The sequence below is a fragment of the Salvelinus alpinus genome, chromosome 14, assembly GCF_045679555.1.
Source record: "Salvelinus alpinus chromosome 14, SLU_Salpinus.1, whole genome shotgun sequence".
In the NCBI taxonomy this organism is placed as follows: domain Eukaryota; kingdom Metazoa; phylum Chordata; class Actinopteri; order Salmoniformes; family Salmonidae; genus Salvelinus; species Salvelinus alpinus.
The window spans coordinates 31639156-31659943 of NC_092099.1; the positions used below are offsets into that span (position 1 = coordinate 31639156).

At 44.3% G+C, this 20788-nt stretch overlaps 1 protein-coding gene and 1 pseudogene across 2 annotated transcripts; one reads left to right on the top strand and one right to left on the bottom strand.

Annotated features, from left to right (window-relative positions):
- The first annotated feature begins 442 nt into the window (after positions 1-442).
- Positions 443-9794, top strand: LOC139538241 (phospholipase A1 member A-like; annotated as a pseudogene).
- LOC139538777 (popeye domain-containing 2-like) lies at positions 9273-17058 on the bottom strand. Of its 2 annotated transcripts, none has more exons than XM_071341199.1 (4): positions 15869-17058; positions 12412-12520; positions 11830-12310; positions 9273-10164 (listed from the first exon to the last, which is right to left on the bottom strand). In XM_071341199.1, the coding sequence occupies exons 1-4, from the start codon at positions 16363-16365 to the stop codon at positions 10082-10084; spliced, it is 1170 nt and encodes a 389-aa protein (XP_071197300.1). In that variant the 5' UTR covers positions 16366-17058; the 3' UTR covers positions 9273-10081. The 2 variants fall into 2 exon arrangements, with proteins under 2 accessions (XP_071197300.1, XP_071197299.1); XM_071341198.1 differs by having other exon boundaries at positions 11690-12310; positions 15869-17037.
- Between the last annotated feature and the right edge of the window lie 3730 nt (positions 17059-20788).

The following is a 20788-nucleotide window of genomic DNA, read 5'->3' on the forward strand; positions in this document are numbered from 1 at the left end:
ATGCAGTTCAACTACAATATTAAGTTATGGTCCAATTCACAAAAGTCGCCCCCTCGATTTGGCTTGAAGAAGTGAAGAACTTTGATCATTTTTGGTGTTGATATGACCCACAATTCAATGCAAACTGTAGTCACGTGTCAAACTCCGGTGGCCGCGAAGTGTCAAATTTAATCAACAGAGCTGCATTTTCAGGATGTCAGTTAATATGATGATACTAGCTTGCTAAAAGATATAGATGACATTGATTTTAGAGTTGGGAAATTGGCTTAGTCTCATAGTGAGGAGCCTATAATACATAACTAGCTTCATAAACATATTTTGGGGAATTATAACATTTATTGGAATAAATGACCAAACTATTAAACTAATTAGCCAGCTATGATTAACTGTAGCTTGCTCGGTACATTAATAACTTTAGGTTGGTTGTGTTTAAGCACCAAGGATGTTGCCTCTCCGATCATCGCTTGGGCAAGGGACATTTAGTAAGGTACACTCGGCTGTGACGATATAAAAGGCAATTCAAGGGCTGAGGGTTTAGGGCCGAGGGCTGTCTACTTTGAGTTTGGACTGCAGCCAAATTATATTAAATGGCTAGCTAGCGTTAGCAACGTTTGGTGGCCAATGAGACTGAAAGCTAGCTAAACAGCTGAGCTAGCAAACGATGTAACAAAAGTATAATTTCATCAACAGGCTCTGTATTTCAGGAATCACAGTAGCAAGTTCTCCTGATGCACTGTTAAATTATTTAGCCATTTCAATATATATATTTTTTTTTTAAACTCAGTTTTTGCCATAGTCCTCACTTGCTTTCATGCGATTTAAACGTAAGCTTTTCCGAGGTTTCGGGACTTGACAACAGTTCCTTTCCATTGGAGCGGTGTGATTGTTTGCCCAAAGTTCTGGGGCGGGGCAAACGGTCTAAATATTTATGTAAATAAGGTGTTTCTGTTTCTGTTTTTTATTTTTAATAAAATATAATTTTATAAATTTTAGAATAAGGCTGTAACGTAACAAAATGTGGGAAAAGTCAAGGGGTTTGTACATTTTCCGAAGGCACTGTATATATAAAAACATTTTCCTTAAAGTATTTTTTTAGTACTGTTACTTTCCACACTACAACAATCATGTAATTTTATCTTTGAAACATTTAATTGAAATTCCATTAATTCCTATGGAGGACTGTGCCTACTTGGGAGTGCCAATATGGCCGGACAGTGGCTTCAAAGCCTCTCAATGGCCAATACATACTGTTAACAATCCGGGGTTTATATACATCATTGATATTGTAGCCTCTCATTATAAGACATGTCTAGTGTGTAACCCTGGAATCTTAATATGTTCAAAACCCTACAAAACCAGCTGCAATCACATACAGTTTCTGAGAGGTTTCTGAGAGGATGAAACCACTTCAACATATGCTACTCAGATATAGAATAAATGACACTGTTAGGGTGAATATACTGCAGATGCTTTATAGACCACATTAATAATCAGTGGCCAAGCCTGTCAAAATAAACCCAGCCACTAAATCTGCAGCGTATTGACTCTACTCTGACCAGAATCAGTTCATCACTGTGTCAATGGGAGAGCAAAGCGAATCGTTAGTCATCTGGCAGACGTCGTCTTGACTTTCAAGTCATTGCAAACTGTTTTCCTTGGCTGGTCTGGGGCCAGCAGCCTTGGTGGCCATCCCTGGCAGATACTGGTTGAATAAAATGTCCCTGCTCTCTCCCTCTCTCGCGTCTGCCTGCCTCTAGAACTTGCCTCACTTCTCGCCCCAGAGTGGCAGAGTTACCGTCACTTCCAGCACATTCCCGCAGGCTAGAAAAATAGGTTGTCGCAGAGGGGGATAATAGAGTGGGGTGATTGGTTTGGAGTGGGGACCAAGTCCGGAGCATGTCCGACCACAACTCATACAGTCTCTGGAAGGTAAATACTGTACCAGCTCTCCTTTTGTTCTCCGTTCCTACCAGGGTTGGTGTAAATATTGATATTTAAATTTTTTTATTTGGTTTGTTTCTTCTCTGATTCGTTTTTTTCTTCTCTGTTTGTTGTTAGAGGTCAGAGGTGACATTGTGGTGAGTGTGTTTGAGGGGGGCATCAGGGACAGTGAGTTGCTGAGGACAGCGTGTAAGGGAGCATCGCAGGTCTACCACACTGCGTCCCTCATAGATGTCATCGAGAAGGTGGACTACAGCAAGATCCACGGAGTCAACGTCAAAGGTATGGTCGAGTTTCACTGAAACATTGGGTTGGGATTGGCAGCAGTCCTGAGTGAAATGTCCAATACTTTCAAATACTTGAGCTGCACTTGAAAACTGAATTGACCCTGCTAATATACTCATTAATCTAATTTCTTCCTCAGGAACCCAGCTCCTTCTGTAGACGTACATCCAGGAAAACGTGGCGTCCTTCATCTACACCAGCAGCATTGAGGTGGCCGGCCCCAATGCCAACGGAGACCCCATCATCAACGTTGATGAGAACACCCCCTACACGTGCTCCATAAAGTTCCCCCTACTGCAGGACCAAAAAGAAAGCTGAGCGGGTCACACTACAAGCCCAGGGCGAGGGGCTCCACCTGCACCCTCAGACCAATGTACATCTACGGAGAGTGCTGACGATTCCTGCTGGACCACATGAGTGACGGGATTCCGAACAGGGACGTATTGTACCGTACCTCCCACCCGGAGGCCCAGGTGAACCATGTGTACATGGGGAACGCAGCACTGGCCCACCTCCAGGCCGCCCGCGCCCGCCCTGCGAGACCCCCAGCGGAGGGAACTTCTACTACATCTCAGACGACACGCCGCCCATCAGCTATTTTGACTTTAACCGTGTTGTATTGTCGCCGTTGGGCTTCAGGTACCCGCCCATAAACCGGCAGCTCCTCAACATGCTGAACATGCCCTTTAGCTTCACCTATCGGAGGTCTCAGAGGGACATGGGGTACGTCCCCCGGTATAGCTGGAACGAGGTACGCAAGTGGACCATGGATTGGTTGGCATCCCAGTTACCCAAAGAAAGAAAGTGAATAAAGGCTAAATAACTGCCCAAGGCCCTGCCTGTAAGACTGTTCCTATAGCTGACCATCCCCTGGTCCATGCTTATAATCATTATTATGTTAAAGTTGTGTGACAGATTACATTTGCAGGTCCATCTCTATGTTCACATGGACTAGTATAAAGGTAGAATTGGTCATCCATTGCTGAAATGTAGCTTATCACCATGTAACACAGTGAGTATCACCCCCAGATGGCCAGAGTCCAGCATGAAAACAAACAGGCATTGATCATCGGTGAGGTCATGGATCCTCGTCCAGTGCCCCCCCCCAACCCCATACAGACTAAGCACTTGACCAAGCACTGGGTCCTAAGCAAAACACCGACCAACGACTGGAGCAGGAGGGGTACATGGGTATGTGGGTATGTTTTCATAAGCCTAGTTTACTGTGCCAGCTGAGCTTTACGAGAAAGCAGGGAAGGAAATTCCTCCAACCCCCCATCTCTGTACTGTAATCAGATGTTGTAACTTAATATTTCAATGCCAGCATTGTGAAAACGTATTTTGTTCGACTTAATTCTCTTAAGGAGATTCCTGCCCTGTTTGAGGTTACTGTTGACCAGTAGAGGATTAAATGGCATTTCTAGATCCAAAGTGAACTACAGTACTGTTAAATAGTCATTGCATAACTTCAAGCACTGTTGGGAGGGAAAATAGGTTTTCCAAAGCTAAGGATCTGAGGCACAGTTCATCAACCTAAGCGGTAAAGCTACAGAACAGTTTACCATTCGTGACATTCTTCTTTCAAGAGAATGGGCTGGAAACTGAAAACAGCGGAAACTTTTCTCAGTATTTTAGCATTCTACATCACGTCCACAGTAGGTAAGTACCACTCATCTCTATTGCAGAAGCTTCTTCCTAATACATTTTCATGTAATGAATAAACACTATCCTTGCTCTAAGCATATTTATTATAGCATATGCCACTTCACTGTATGTAAATAACTCTGTTGTGAAACATGATTTTTTGTGCAAATGGTGCATCTGTCATTGTTGTTGTTGTTGGTGGTGTTGTTTTCGTCAAGGTTCTTTATGGACATTTCTCCTCTGAACCAGCAGGGGAGGATGAGGAGTCCAGATCAGAATGTGCTGACTTCAACAACACGACCTGGCTGGAGTACCGTCAGCAGGGCAGCAAGCTACAGGTGCAATACCTACTCCTGACACGCAAGAATACAGACTGTGCCAGCCTCTTCAGTCAGGAGTCCCTCAGCAACAACGCCTCCTACTTCAACTCCTCCCTACCCACCAAGATCATTGTCCATGGATACAGGTGAGGAGAAGGGGAGGGAGGTCAAAACTTGACACAGTAATTTCATACTCTCTTTACAGAGGTGAGAGAGATAGAGAGAGAAGTTATGCTGATGGGCACATATAAAGTGCAAGGAGATCTACATATAAAACGTATAAGCTATCTCGCTCCCCCCTTCCCCCCTCCCAGGGCTCTGGGCAGTAAGCCGTCCTGGGTGAAACAGCTGGCCCAGGCTCTGCTGCGGGCGCAGGATGCCAATGTGGTGGTGGTGGACTGGGTCTATGGGGCCTCCTTCGCCTACAACCTGGTGGTGGAGAACTACAAGGAGGTGGCCGTCCAGATATCTGTCCTCATCAACCAGCTCCAGGTCAGGGCCTACTCATTTGTTTATGTTTACATACTAATAAATGCAATCTCAATGTTCACTGACCAACAGCAAATTAATTTAAAAGTAATGAAAATAACGTAGAACTGATGTCTGTCTCACAGAACCATGGATGCAAACTGGAGTCATTTCACTTCATTGGGGTTAGCCTCGGGGCACACGTGTCTGGATTCGTGGGGACCCTGTTCAAGGGGGAGATAGGGAGAATCACAGGTGAGCTCCATCTGTGTCTGACCCAGTAACAGTTGCACAGGGCCCCTACTGTCTGCAGAACAAGGCTCTACAGGGCCAGACAACGACTGGTCACCACAAAGCAGGGCAGTCACTCACCCTTTCATCTCTGCCAATTGGACTGAATGAGGCTTTCAGAGAAAGAGAGAGCACGCTTCAGAAAACAACAACAGCAGACACTGAAAAGCGCTGCTCTGAATTTGTGAACGATGGAGACGTTACCCTTCTGAGGACACACAATGGCACAACAATGCATACAATTGTCTGTCTTCACATTATCTCTGGTGTTTTTGTCTGAGTAGAGGCATTCAGCCTTGTGATGTGAAGTAGTCTGAATGTTTAGGTGCAGTAATTCACAGCCGTGTGTGTGTGTGTGTGTGTGTGTGAGTGCGTGCGTGCGTGCATGCGTGCGTGGCGTGCGTGCGTGCATGCGTGCGTGCGTCCCCACAAGAATAGTGAACAAACAACAACTTGACCAACTGGGGACATTTTGTTTGTCCCCATGAGGTCAAATGCTATTTCTAGGGGGATTAGGATTAAGGTTAGAATTGCGGTTAGGGTTAAGAGCTAGGGCTAGGTTTAGGGTTAAGGTTAGGTTTTTGGGTTAAGGTTAGGGTTAGGGGTTAGAGAACATATGATTTTGAATGGGATTGAATTATGTCCCAATAAAGTTAGCTGTACAAGACTGTGTGTGTGTGCCATATGCCCCCTCTTTTTGCTGTAAAACTGCCCCATGGCAAAATGAGTAGAATTACCGGAAATTAACTCTAAAACCGCTAGCAAGAGGAGGACCGCTTAAATGTTTTACTTGCATGGCTCTGTATGAATGTGCGTACGCAGACCTACGAGCCACCGCAGCCCCTCACGATGAGTTCAGATTTTTTGTGAACCCCAACCCCATCAAAGTTTCCCATCTCTGCTGTAGCCTATCACTCACTCATCTCAGTCATTCACTGCTCTGTGTGTATCTCCTCCTGTAGGTCTGGACCCAGCTGGACCCATGTTTAAGGGAGCCGACACGTTTGACCGTCTTGACCCCTCAGATGCACTGTTTGTGGAGGCCATCCACACAGACTCTGACTGTAAGAGAACACACAAACAATGTTATTGCAAAGAGATTTCTGCTATTATCTTTCCACCTCGCTTGCTGGTTATTGGGCTAGCTTGGATGCTAGTGTGTTCTGTTTTGTTGTAGGTCTAGTTCCTCGGAAATTCTGTCATAGTCACTACACAAAGGTTGGCTGCACCCCAACAACACTGCTTACCTGACAATCTCCTGATATCAGCCATTTGTCTATATTTTCTCTCAGACTTCGGTATCTCCATCCCTGTTGGCCATGCTGACTTCTTCCTGAATGGCGGGATGGACCAGGCAGGTTGTGCACGCTCAAGGTTTGAGTCAAGTAAGTGTGTGCTTTTGCCAACAAAATGTTTAATTGGTGTAATATTATTTAAATTGAGGAGCACATCCTACTACAATTGGCAAAGAAGCCTGTGCAGAGGCGTCATACCCATAGGAGGCACAGGGGCACGTGTTCCCCCAGATTTCTCCTTTATTTTTTTTATTTTTTTGGTTGTTTCTCTGTAATACTACTAGCCCACCTAGCAATTTTATGAAGTTGGATTTAGCTAGACCAGATAGGTTCACAATCTCCCAACCTGATAACTAGCTATCGAGAAGCCATTTCAGGCTATCAATCAAGTTAGAGTAGCTAGCGTGTCTAACTATCTTAGCTGGCATGCCTGCTGGCAAGGTTGGTAGACTTTAGAAAAGCAATAAATAACTAAATGTACTGACTAAGACTCACATTCCTTTCAATCTTTTACCCAGATTTTAGCAGAGATGAAGAGAAGTATATTTAGTTTCTTAAAAAATAAGAACCACCAGTCAGATGGATACAAACACCTCAAGAGGTATGCTTAGATATGCAAAAAAATAGACATATATTTTTTCATATAGAATCAATTATAACAATTATGTCTCTAAATTGCAGGAAAAATCTGTTTCAGGTGTTTGAAAAATGCTATATTATACAACGTCCATGATGCCCCTGGTCATGTGTATGATAGTATGATATACCTACATAAACTTCAGACATGTCATTGTCAACTAAGCACTAACATTCACTGCTAGCAAGCTGATATATTTGGTGGTAAGCTGATGGCTACCTGAGCCTCTTCGTTTGTTGTCAGTTCTTGTCTACTTTCCAGTGTATGGCTATGTGATCTGTGACCACATGAGGGCGCTCCACGTCTACATAAGCGCACTGAACGGGACCTGCCCACTGACTGGCATCCCTTGTTCCAGCTATGAGGAATTCCTCAAGGGGCGCTGTTTAGGCTGCCAAGGTGTCTTCAATGGCACATGTCCACAAATAGGTAGGGTTATCAACATGACACAATTTCCTGAAAACTTAACTAACCTGTTGTCTGTGAGTACTTTGATCATGGGAATGTAAAACATATAAATAGCCACTTCATACATGTATAGTAGGCTATATGTAAATGATTTTCATCATGTTCATATTTTGATATTTTGAATAGGCCTAATCATATTAAAAGTTCCCAGCACACTTTCCATTTTCACCTTAATCAGGTTTCACTCAATGAGAGATAGGGCTTCTGTCTGACTTAGCTAGTGTCACGTCTGGTCTGGTGTCCACTTACAGTATCACTGTGGCCACTGGCACTGCAGATACAGTTACAGACGTACAGTATACAGACAAAGAGGTTAATGTAGTCTGGAGACCTTTCATCTGTCATAGATGCGATAGGAAGGGCTACTTTACATCTCACTCTCTCTGTCTTTTGTACATCCATGTGTCCTTGTGTGTTTCAGGGTTATTGGAGAACAGCGGTATAACAGCCTCTCCTCTTCCTCAACAAGAGAAGCTTTTCCTCCTGACAACCTCTGCACCTCCTTTCTGTGGTGAGTAGCTGCATCTAGCCTACCTCTCATGATCTCAGACTGACTGTCCAGCAGAAGATTGTTAAATTTTCATGACACATCACCACTACTTTCACCCCACAGTTGAATGCTTAAATAAAGCAATATTTGAAGTGATTATGCTAAACTTATTTTCCGTCCCCCTCCGCCACCCTCTCCCCCTCAGCCCATCACATCCTGGTGCAGCTGGAGGTATCCCCCCTGGACAAGACTGCTGAGGTGCAGGTGACCCTAAGAACCAGGGGACTTCCTGAAACAGAGCACAGACTCAGGCTGTAGGTATAACAACCTCTAACCTCAAAGTTAGAGACAAAACAAATATTTTGACAGCAGCATGAATCACAGCTGTTCACTTTATGATACGTAAACATGGATTATATTCTCAGTAACAGTCATGCTGTGTGTGTGTATTCCAGAGAGACAGACGGTACAGTTTACAGGAGGGTGATAGCCCACCTGGTGCCACTGTGTGAGATAGACTCCATTCAGCTGAAGAACACTGGAGCACGCTTCTACAGACAGGGAGACATCCACTTTGTGTCTGTCTGTATATCAGAGTTCCCCTCTGTCGGGTATATGTCCTTTCATCTATTTAACAAACGCGTACACACACACACACACACACCAGCATGCAGTCTGTGTGTGCGTACCTGTGCGTGCATATGACACTGTTTCTCGTCTGTTGCTCTTTCAGAGAAGTGGAGTCGTTGTGTGTGAAGAAGATTGACATTAGACGAGGATCTCCGTGGAACCATGATTTTGTGCAGCTGTGTGGGAATGACTGAGAACCCTTATGTCCTGAACACACACAACCTATGCACCAACATGTGTTTCTTTCACTGTGTCAACATCCCAATAGTTCTGAATTGGCATCCTCTCTTTGTCTCCTTTCCTTTGTCATCAATGATGTGGAATGCTTTGATAGGTCTAAGCAGTAAGGAGGAAGCCTATCTTGTCCTTATCATTAGGCATGAAGGAAAGGAAATTAGGAGTTTTACTGGGACGCAGCCTGTTTCCAGCTCACACAGAAACACACACACATGCAGCCAATAGCTCCTGTTGGAAATATACATACAAACACACTCACACACTCATATGTTACTGATGGACCACCTACAGCTAGACTATGCTACAACTTTCTTATTGTTACATTTCTTCTGTATTTTCTAATAGCATTAGTATTGCTGTACATAATCATTCCGATGCAGCTGAATGTTACTTTCTTAATAAGAGCTTCTGTTGAAGCAAAACAGTTCTCAGAAGCAGAGGTGAGCAATGTGTTCAAATTGTGATGAGTTTGAATACCTCGTCATGATAAACTTGAAGACTCAATCTTATTCTGACTGAGGATGGAGGAGAGAGGAGACATAGATGAAAAAATGACAGTCAATGCATTTTCACCAAGAACTTTATGGAGAAAGATTGGCCCCATGAAAATACATGTTTATCACATTATGTATATGTAGGCCCACATTTTGGGGGGGAAACAACAAAAACAAAATACTCCTGTTCTATGTTTTCTGACTAAATGTAAAATGTGTGAGACATCTCACGTTTACAAGCATGTAGACAAAATGCAGAAGTGTGTGTCTGCCTGTTAAATTTGGAATCATGATTTGAAAATATGTATGTATGAAGAGAAAACCCTTTTAGCATGCTCTCAGTCAAACATTATTCTCTCAGATTATGTCTGCACAAACAAACAAGATTAACATGCCCCTAGCTAGCCAACCCAACCCCGGCTGTTAAAAAATCTAATGCACATGATTAGTTTAATGTGGAATCATAATAGCATAATCCTATCTCCACTTCAAACGGCTTTCCATCCAGATGAATGGGAGATGTGAGTGGCATAATAAAAAGAGAATACCATTCTTTTCTGTGACATTAACTAATAAATTCAGTTTATAACATAATTATGTTCAGTGTCCAGAGTCTCACTCTCTCCTTTATTGTCATGCACAGATGACATCGCAGGAGTGAGATAATGTTAGGTGAGAGACTGGGATGTGGTGTTGGGTGGGCCTGACTCCACCCAGGACAGTGGTGATAGTTATATCCCAGGTTGTCTTTCCTGCAGTTCCACTGGTCTTCTCAGGAAAATGCTATAGATATGCATAAACATTCTGTGATAGTGTTATAAGCTGCACAGCATGACTGTAATAAAGACAACCTGGAACTGTTTGCACTTTTGGTAAAACTATCACAGCTTAGGGGTGTCAGTGGGAGCCAGAGGAGCTCTTCCTCTCTGGTATCGCATTGGTAGAGTCCCAGCGGTTTCCCCTCCTGTGGAATAAACAGAGAACATCTGTCAAAAAACAAGCATAACTGTTACTACGACAACCTTCCTTATGGCAGGCAAGCAGATCATATTCACCTTGTCCAAGTACAGAGAGTATTTAATTTTCACCTAAATGATATGTATCACGCATTACAGCTGAACATAGTGTAAGGTTGCAACATGATCTCACAACAAACGTTCCCATTGGTCGAATTACACCGGCATAGTCCTCACATTCCTGACAACTGGTTAACAGTGAGAGATGGAGGAACTACTGACCTGTGATGTCACAATGACATTGGAGTGATAGGCTGTTCTCTGAGCCTGGCTGGTCTCTGCTTTCACATGACCCACATCCCTCGCCCTTCTCTCATCCCTTACCCCTGTCAAACCCTCACCCCTCTCATTCCCCTGCTTGCCGTAGCCACTGTCTAATTGACCATAGCCTGCATCTGAAGGTCAGCAGCAGCCTTTACAATGACAGCAGAGCCAGAGCCCTCCACCAAGCACCCAGCAGCTGTCCTGGAATCCAACACCCCTCCTGCCCCCCTCTCCCTCCTCCGCCCGAAGCACGATCTGCCCCCGGTTGGGTCAGGGAGGATTTTGGGATAGGGGGGAAAGGGAGGGGGTAGTGGGTAGGCATGTGGATTAATGGCATGGCACTGGATCTCTGACTGCCAGGATATCCCCAGTTTCCAGCAGGCTCTAATCATTGTCTCTGTCAGAGAAAAACACACAGATGATTGCCAGCCTCCCACCCTGCTGTCTCCACATCCTGGTCCAAACTACAAACCTCCAACATATATACAGATGGTACCCCCATCTGTTTGAACCAACATAAGCTATCAGGGTCACCCTCAGGTAAACTGTTGTGTACAACACTGTCTTTCATCTGGCCAAGCTTTGGAATCCAGCCAGAAAGTACAGTCTAACTAACCTAGCTAAACAAACACACTCTCCATACACACTCTACAGTACATCCAGCTACCAAGAGGGCATGCCACATACCGGAAGAGGAGTGGTGGAGAGGCTGTAATATACTGTACATACATATACAGTATAACGTAGAGAATAAGACCAGCAAGAGTTTTGGGGGTAGAGCTCCTGAGGCTTCAGATCTCCATTGAGATGGAGTGGAGGTAAACTTTATAACAACAATCCTCAGAGACTTGAGTGGGTACCCAAGAGGCGAGGTGTCCCAGTTCTGCCAACTCTTTGGTCAATCTAATGTTCTTCCCTTCAGGCTCATTCATTTTGACCAAAAAATGTATTAAGTTTACTAACTCACTCTCTAAACATTCATATCATTTTCAAAAGCGAAGGCGCAAGCAGTGCATAGCCTCTGCATAAGATAGATGGAATATGTGTGAAAACAAACAGAAAATCACTTAAATAATTGCAAAGTTGAAATGAGGTTCTTTAACACAGGGCATTGCCATTTTAACACTGGATTAGTGAGAGTGTGGACACAGCAAGCAAAACACACAAACCCCCCCAGCCCACCCTCTCACTGCACACAGGTGTACTTACATGTAGCTTAAGTAGTGGCCCAGTGTGTTAGCTCCAGCACCCTGCCCTCTACCTCAAATAATCCCTCTCACTCCCATAATCCATTAAGGACCCGGTCATATCAGCGAAGTCCTCCAGGACCAGGCTGGTGGAGTCCTCACCAGAGAGCATCTCCATGTCTGAGGGCCAGGGCTGGCGCTGGGGGTGTGGGCCCTGGGGTTGGCGGGGGCTTGCAGTTGATGGATTGGGGGACTTTTCTTGGATCTGCAGCCGTGGGGTCGGGGGTGTTGGAGGCTCTGACTTCTGGTAGGCTGGCACCGGGTTCACATCCACCACTGCTGCCTCCTGCTGCTCCACTGGGTCTACCCGGTCCCTTGCACTACCACTGCCGCTACAGACCTCACCCTCGCTGCCCGGGGGTGAGGGGGCCAGGACATGGTAGAGACTGGGCAGGCGGATGTCGAGGCGCACACCACTCTTGGCGAAGAGCTTATCATTGAGTGAGTAGAGCTTGTTGGCAATGTCGCTGCCCAGCATGACGGAGAAGAGGCGGGTGATGTAGCGATCCTTGGACAGCAGCATGTAAAGGCGGCGCCGGCGCCACGAGATGTAGCGGCAGTCCGTCTCCGCCGTCAGGGTCACCTGGTGGTTAGGAATGTCAAAAGTCAGGGGTAAGTGTGAAGGAAAAGGCTAAAGCTTCAGAAATTAATGAATGAATGAATTAACGAGAATCCGTCCAGTACCTGAAAGTTCCCCTCTTCATTGGGTCTGAGAGACTCCCACTCAGGAGAGTCCAGGAACTGGAGTGGGAAGATGTAATGGAGGAACTGTCCTTCTAGAGACACACGGATCCTACCAGGGAGAGCAGGAAAGGGCAAGGTTAGTAAGAGAGGAGAGGGGGAAAAGTATGGATAGGTGATAATGAGAGAAGAAAGAGAATACACACATCACTAGGTATGATCCAAAACCTTGAAACAAGTTAACATGAATATCTATGTCCTTAACCTCAACACTCAGGGAAGTAATCCAAGTTAAACATAGACAGAGGAAAACATCTATTCTTGGTTTATAAATCACAGACATTCCAACAGTGCTCTTTCATGTCTGATTAATGTTGATGGTATTCATTTGAATCAATCAACAGATGTCATCTTATGACACCAAATGTTATTTGCATATGATAATAATTAGCTATCCTGAAGTTATAAACTTGACTTGCACTCACATAGCTGTCAGTACCTTTAATGAACCATTCATTTTAGAGGCCGTATAGGAGGAGTTAGTTAACTGTGTTGGTACACAACCTAAGGAGAGCAAAAAATATTTAGAATATCACAACACTTTAGCAGACGCCAGACCTGGGTCAAATACATCATATACTTCCAAATTCTTGAACAGCACTTGATTTAATTTGCCCGGTACAATGGAATCAATGTAATAGTCACACATGAGCTAAATCAAGCACACCTCAAATACTTGAAAATAAAGTTTTTGACATTATGTATTTGACCCAGCTGTCTGCCGCTAAGGGGAGCAAGTACACTACAGTGAGTCAGTGACACAAATACTCTGTGTTTTACAACGTCTGGGGCTCTGACATTTTAACCATACCCTCCCAATCCCAACACACTTGATACACACACTAAACCTGATATTAGCCAAAAAGCAAAGAAGTGATGGAGTCACTGCTGAGGACCAGTGTTGGGGAGTAGTGAATTACATTTAGTTCAACTAGTAATTGCATTACATTTTGCAGGAGCATGGTGGTAGTTGAACTAAATTAAAATCTTGGTAGTGTTTTCAGTAGGTAATACATTTTTTGCCATGTAGTGGTGTAGCTAACTACTGGAATTACACAGTACTTTATTTTAGCTAAAATAAAATATGGGTGAAGTAGTCAAGAATGTCCTTTCTTTTTCATCATCAGACATGCCTAATTCTCACTTGAAACACTTTGTGCCTAATTTTAACTTTTTGTGTTTAATAGGCTAAATTAGACATTATGTTAACATCTGACTCCAGAGTGATCTGTTCTTGCAATTTGTAGTCTATGACATTTCAGATTTAGATATGATCATTTTTCAGGAAGTAGTTTGGATGTAGTGAACTAGTAACTTCAGTTAAGTAAGATATGTTTTTCTTAAGGGTAGCTTCAGTGTAGCTTATCTTCTTCCAGTGTGAGGTAATTGGTAGCTTGGTAAACTATATTTTCAGAGTAGCTTCCCCAACACTGCTAAGGACACATGACCTCTTGAAAGTGTTCTGTGTTTAATTACAGTGGGGAGAACAAGTATTTGATACACTGCCGATTTTGCAGGTTTCCCTACTTACAAAGCATGTAGAGGTCTGTAATTTTTATCATAGGTACACTTCAACTGTGAGAGACGGAATCTAAAACAAAAATCCAGAAAATCACATTGTATGATTTTTAAGTAATTAATTTGCATTATATTGCATGACATAAGTATTTGATCACCTACCAACCAGTAAGAATTCCGGCTCTCACAGACCTGTTAGTTTTTCTTTAAGAAGCCCTCCTGTTCTCCACTCATTACCTGTATTAACTGCACCTGTTTGAACTCGTTACCTGTATAAAAGACACCTGTCCACACACTCAATCAAACAGACTCCAACCTCTCCACAATGGCCAAGACCAGAGAGCTGTGTAAGGACATCAGGGATAGAATTGTAGACCTGCACAAGGCTGGGATGGGCTACAGGACAATAGGCAAGCAGCTTGGTGAGAAGGCAACAACTGTTGGCGCAATTATTAGAAAATGGAAGAAGTTCAAGATGACGGTCAATCACCCTCGGTCTGGGGCTCCATGCAAGATCTCACCTCGTGGGGCATCAATGATCATGAGGAAGGTGAGGGATCAGCCCAGAACTACACGGCAGGACCTGGTCAATGACCTGAAGAGAGCTGGGACCACAGTCTCAAAGAAAACCATTAGTAACACACTACGCCGTCATGGATTAAAATCCTGCAGCGCACGCAAGGTCTCCTGCCCAAGCCAGCTCATGTCCAGGCCCGTCTGAAGTTTGCCAATGACCATCTGGATGATTCAGAGGAGGAATGGGAGAAGGTCATGTGGTCTGATGAGACAAAAATAGAGCTTTTTGGTCTAAACTCCACTCGCCGTGTTTGGAAGAAGAAGAAGGAGGAGTACAACCCCAAGAACACCATCCCAACCGTGAAGCATGGAGGTGGAAACATCATTCTTTGGGGATGCTTTTCTGCAAAGGGGACAGGACGACTGCACCGTATTGAGGGGAGGATGGATGGGGCCATGTATCGCGAGATCTTGGCCAACAACCTCCTTCCCTCAGTAAGAGCATTGAAGATGGGTCGTGGCTGGGTCTTCCAGCATGACAACGACCCGAAACACACAGCCAGGGCAACTAAGGAGTGGCTCCGTAAGAAGCATCTCAAGGTCCTGGAGTGGCCTAGCCAGTCTCCAGACCTGAACCCAATAGAAAAGTCCGTATTGCCCAGCGACAGCCCCGAAACCTGAAGGATCTGGAGAAGGTCTGTATGGAGGAGTGGGCCAAAATCCCTGCTGCAGTGTGTGCAAACCTCGTCAAGAACTACAGGAAACGTATGATCTCTGTAATTGCAAACAAAGGATTCTGTACCAAATATTAAGTTCTGCTTTTCTGATGTATCAAATACTTATGTCATGCAATAAAATGCAAATTAATTACTTAAAAATCATACAATGTGATTTTCTGGATTTTTGTTTTAGATTCCGTCTCTCACAGTTGAAGTGTACCTATGATAAAAATTACAGACCTCTACATGCTTTGTAAGTAGGAAAACCTGCAAAATCGGCAGTGTATCAAATACTTGTTCTCCCCACTGTATATTGTTGGTAAGTGATATATCTCACTCAGGTTTCCATAAGCTCTAGTCTAAGCCATTGTTTTTTTGGGACAGACAGATCAAGAGATAAAATGCTAAGAGAAGAACATTCACTGGGAACACTAACTCTACTTCTTGACAATTGCAATCTACCTACAGCAATGTAACTAAACTACAGTTGGCCATGTTCCTCCAGCAACTCAACTAAAACAAGACTCAGGTCTGTTCCAATATCTCCAGTAACATACTACCAAGAACGAATTAAGTAATGTACTATTGATCATGCATTCTAAGTGGTATGATACGGACATTAGAACTGACACCCTCCTCTCGCTCACCTCCCTGACAGCAGAAAGGATAGCTGGTTGATGGGCGTCTTGCCCTCCACTGCATACGTCTCCTCTACTCTTAGGGCCAGCACCTTGTTCTCACAGGCCCCCACAATGTCTTTGAACACCTGTACGGGCACGTCCAGGGGCAGGTAGATGGCTGAGTAGAGGGCCGACAGCTCCTCGTTGGCCAAGCCATCCTGTTGCAGCCTGTATATGAGGTGGCAAATCTGGAACACGCAGGCCACCAGCAGCAGCAGGTTCCAGGTGAACACGTCCACCCCACACATGGTCATCCAGCCCCACAGGGCCAGGCAGGTGAAGGCAGGCGTCATGAAACCAAAGATGAACAGGGAGCCGTAGGCGCTGCTGCCCCCCATGTACCCCAGGAACAAGACGGTGTTGCCCAGGTGGTAGAAGGCCCCCTCTGTGTTGTTGGTCCAGCCATCACATGGTGGATGGCCGTAGAAAACTGTCTCCAACAGGGTGGAGTTGTCTGCACTCATGGTGGAGGGAGGCTGTTATTCCAAACAAAACTGTCTAGTTGTTCAATAAGTTCCAAAAAAACAGTTACACTCAGAATATTCCAAAGTTTACTACGCTACCCGAGGTCAAAGCTGGAAGAAAAAGTTTGTCCTCCACTCAAGCCTCAAGTTGTTGTTGTTGCTTTACCAGTGAGTCTGAAAAGTTGTCACTGTAGTTGGTCTATTTCTTAAAAGGTCAATCAAGGTATTGTCAAAACAGAGAAAACGTTGAATATTTTTTTATGAATTGTCAAAAGTTGCTCTGTTGCCCTCTTCCGTACAGCCGGACTACAGATTTTCTTTGTCCTGCTTCAGTTATTACACCATAAACATGATTGGAATGGATTTCTCCTCACATTGTGCGTCTCTCCCACCCTCTCGTCCCTTCTTTTCCCCGTCTATGTTTTGCTGTGTCTGTCTCTTGATTTTCTCTCTATTTCCCTCAGCCATTTGCTTACTCTGGAGAGCTCACAGTTGGCAGCACAGAGAGAGAGAGAGGGAGGGAGAGGGGAGCGAGAGGGAGAGGGGAGAGAGAGGGAGAGGGGAGACAGACCCCTAGTAGGATAACCATGTTTGGAATTGAAACCCAAGGAGTAGAAAGCCACAGACAGAAAGCAGACCAACTACTTATCATAACACTGCTGGGGAGAGAGAGAAAAATAGAGAGGGAGGAGCGAGATGATAACAAGTGACAGAGAGAGAGAGAGCGAGAGAGAGAGACCCTTGAATTGAATTGAGAGAGAGAGGCTATAGTCATGCCTCCAGGTAAGTCACACCAATAAAAACTCTCCCTTCTGCCAAAACGGAACCATCTTTTAACAGAATACTTATTTGGCCCCTAAACCTCTGGTTCAATGTGGTGCCAAGAGAGTGGGTCTGCTGGGTGCATATTTAGAAATACTGAAATAGTAGAATTACAGTGTAGGTCGGGTTTCAAAGATTCACCATGCCCCACCAGTCAGACACTGTTCTAAGGGGACTGTGTCACTGGAATAGAGGTCAGGGTGAAGTGAGTGGCTTTGATATCATACCACTTGGGATATATTCAAAGCCACACATGATTCTGGTGTGTGTGTGTGTGTGTTGTCTTAGAGATTCACAAAAAATTTGGACTGAAAGTTACATTTGCTTCAAAAGCACAGGTGCTTTGAATCATATAGACTTGTCTAATGACTCTATACAAGGTGTGTAGGCTATGCCCCCACTCACATCTTTCTCGTACTGTACACATACTATCTCCTTTACTAGTGTTTATCAAAGACATCAGTCAAGCAACGGCTGTTCACATGGCAGTCCTGAGTAGCTCCCGCCCTCTGCAGCAGCAGATAAGTTGGAAAGGTCACAGTGTAGGGCTGGTTCCCTGGCATGGCATGAAGTCCATACAAGGCATTGGGCCAGGGAAAGGGTGCCAATGCAGAAATATCTCAGTGTTCTCTCTGCTAGTATATTACAATGACATTCTTCTGCAGGACACAAAAACAAGATGTATCACAGATACTTGTCCTAAACTACCAAGAAACAAATTGTGCTGGGAAGATTTCTGCAGTTGGTACATTCCAGGTTGTTAACTGCCTAAAATACCTACGTCAATCTATTTGCAGAATTTGGGACACTGGCAACGCTCATTACATTTCCATTAAGCACTTGGCTCCTTTGCAGCGCATAGGCCATTGAATGACCTCCATATCACTGCTCATTATGTTCGCATATTTAGCAAGCATCAGGTCTTACAACTTCAAGTCCATTGCTAGCAAGCAGGCTTCTAAACTGCAAGGTACTCAGCACTTCACAGAACAGTGGCACCTGGGGCTGTGTTTACACAGGGAGCCCAATTAAGATATACTGTATATTTTTTTTCACTAACTGGTCTTTTGACCAATCAGATCAGCTCTTTTGCTTATAATTGGGCAAAAGATCAGAATTGGGCTCTGTGTAAACGCAGCCCTTGTTGTGAGAAGAATTCAGATATGCCAAGTGTTGACTTGAGCAGAAGTTATTTTAAGCCAAAGTGCATACCAGAGAGAGCAGCTGTCACAAGCCAGCCTCAAACAGGAAGGAGAATATCAAAGGACATTCAAACCAGGAAGTTTTTGGAGGGTGACAGGAAGTAAAGTCTGCCTATGTGTATATAGTTATGGCGTTGGTATGGTTCAGCATGAAATTAGGACAGTATTGCATCCTTAAACGGCAATCCCCAGTTGAAGCAAAGCTTTTATCTCGTCCCCATTTCACTAAAATGCTGAGGGATGGGGCTGGAAAAATGTAATCACTCTTAAATGTAGTTAGAACTATGTACGCAAGGACTGACCATCCATGATATAAAAATGTGTTTTAACCATGTTGAGGCTATATAGGGTTTACATTTACTTTGTTTTTATTCCAATGTTTGTAAACAATCTTATATTTTGGTTTCTGGTTGGGTACATTTCAACTAAGCTCAGGGGGCATTTATAAAGTTACAGTTGAAGTTTACATACACTCAGGTTGGAGTCATTAAAACTTGTTTTCAACCACTCCACAAATTTCTTGTTAACAAACTATAGTTTTGGCAAGTCGGTTAGATCTACTTTGTGGATGACACAAGTTTTTCCAACAATTGTTTACAGACAGATTATTTCACTTATAATTCACTATCACAATTCCAGTGGGTCAGAAGTTAACATACACTAAGTTGACTGTGCCTTTAAACAGCTTGGAAAATTCCAGAAAATTATGTCATGGCTTTAGAAGCTTCTGATAGGCTAATTGACATCATTTGAGTCAATTGGAGGTGTACCTGTGGATGTATTTCAAGGCCTACCTTCAAACTCATTGCCTCTTTGCTTGACATCAAGTGAAAATCAAAAGAAATCAGCCAAGACCTTAGGAAAAAACTGTAGACCTCCACAAGTCTGGTTCATCCTTGGGAGCAATTTCCAAACGCCGAAGGTACCACGTTCATCTGTACAAACAATAATATGCAAGTATAAACACCATGGGACCACTCAGCCGTCATACCGCTCAGGAAGAAGACGTGTTCTGTCTCCTAGAGATAACCACACTTTGGTGCGAAAAGTGCAAATCAATCCCAACCGTGAAGCACGGGGGTGGCAGCATCATGTTGCGGGGGTGCTTTGCTGCAGGAGGGACTGGTGCACGTCACAAAATAGACAGCATCATGAGGATGGAAAATTGTGGCTATATTGAAGCAACATCTCAAGACATCAGTCAGGAAGTTAAAGCTTGGTCGCAAATGGGTCTTCCAAATGGACAATGACCCCAAGCATACTTCCAAAGTTGTGGCAAAATGGCTTAAGGACAACAAAGTCAAGGTATTGGAGTGGCCATCACAAAGCCCTGACCTCAATCCTATAGAAAATCTGTGGGCAGAACTGAAAAAGTGTGTGCAAGCAAAGAGGCCTACAAACCTGACTCAGTTACACCAGCTCTGTCAGGAGGAATGGGCCAAAATTCACTCAACTTATTGTGGGAAGCTTGTGGAAGGCTACTTGAAACATTTAACCCAAGTTATCTCATCTCTGATTCTCCACTGGGCACGCAATATCAAGTGAGTCTACAGTCTATTTAGTGTGGTCTAAATCAAATGATACATAGCCTACAGGCTACGAAGTACATGTGCGGAGAAGCACAGAGCAAAGTTATATTTCTAAGATAGCTGCTGGGATGGTGTAAATAAAACTAGTCTGCACTACACACTGCAATGGATATTCCAAACCTGAGCCCGGACTGCACTGGCTGATCAAATCTAATTTTACTAGTCACATGCGCCGAATACAACAGGTGTTGTATTGACAGTGAAACACTTACAAGACCCTAACCGACAGTGCAGTTTCAAAAAATACGGATAAGAGATAAAAGTAACAAGTAATTAAAGAGGAGCAGTAAAAAATAATATATACAGGGGGGTGCTGGTACAGAGTCAATGTGCAGGGGCACCGGTTAGTTGAGGTAGTATGTAAATGGACCTAGACTTGGCGCTCCGGTACTGCTTGCTGTGTGGTAGCAGAGAGAACAGTCTATGACTAGGATGGCTGGAATCTTTGACAATTTTCAGGGCCTTCCTCTGACACCACCTGGTATAGATCCTGGATGGCAGGAAGCTTGGCCCCAGTGATGTACTGGGCCGTTCGCACTACCCTCTGCGGTCGGAGGCCGAGCAGTTGCCATACCAGTCAGGATGCTCTCGATGGTCCAGCTGTAGAACCTTTTGAGGATCTGAGGACCCATGCCAAATCTTTTCAGTCTTCTGAGTGGGAATAGGTTTTGTTGCGCCCGCGTCATGACTGTCATGGTGTGCTTGGACCATGTTAGTTTGCTGGTGATGTGGACACCAAGGAACTGGAAGCTTTCAACCTGCTCCACTGCAGCCCTGTCGATGAGAATGGGGCCGTGCTCGGTCCTCTTT

Bases quoted from the DNA above. Each gene is read 5' to 3' on its own strand.
- LOC139538777 (XM_071341198.1), bottom strand. From the start codon at position 16,365: ATGAGTGCAGACAACTCCACCCTGTTGGAGACAGTTTTCTACGGCCAT. The intron at 12,521-15,868 runs GTGAGCGAGAGG...TCTCCCTGGTAG, and splicing joins TCCTTTCTGCTGTCAGGGAG to GATCCGTGTGTCTCTAGAAG. The intron at 12,311-12,411 runs GTACTGGACGGA...CCTAACCACCAG, and splicing joins ATGAAGAGGGGAACTTTCAG to GTGACCCTGACGGCGGAGAC.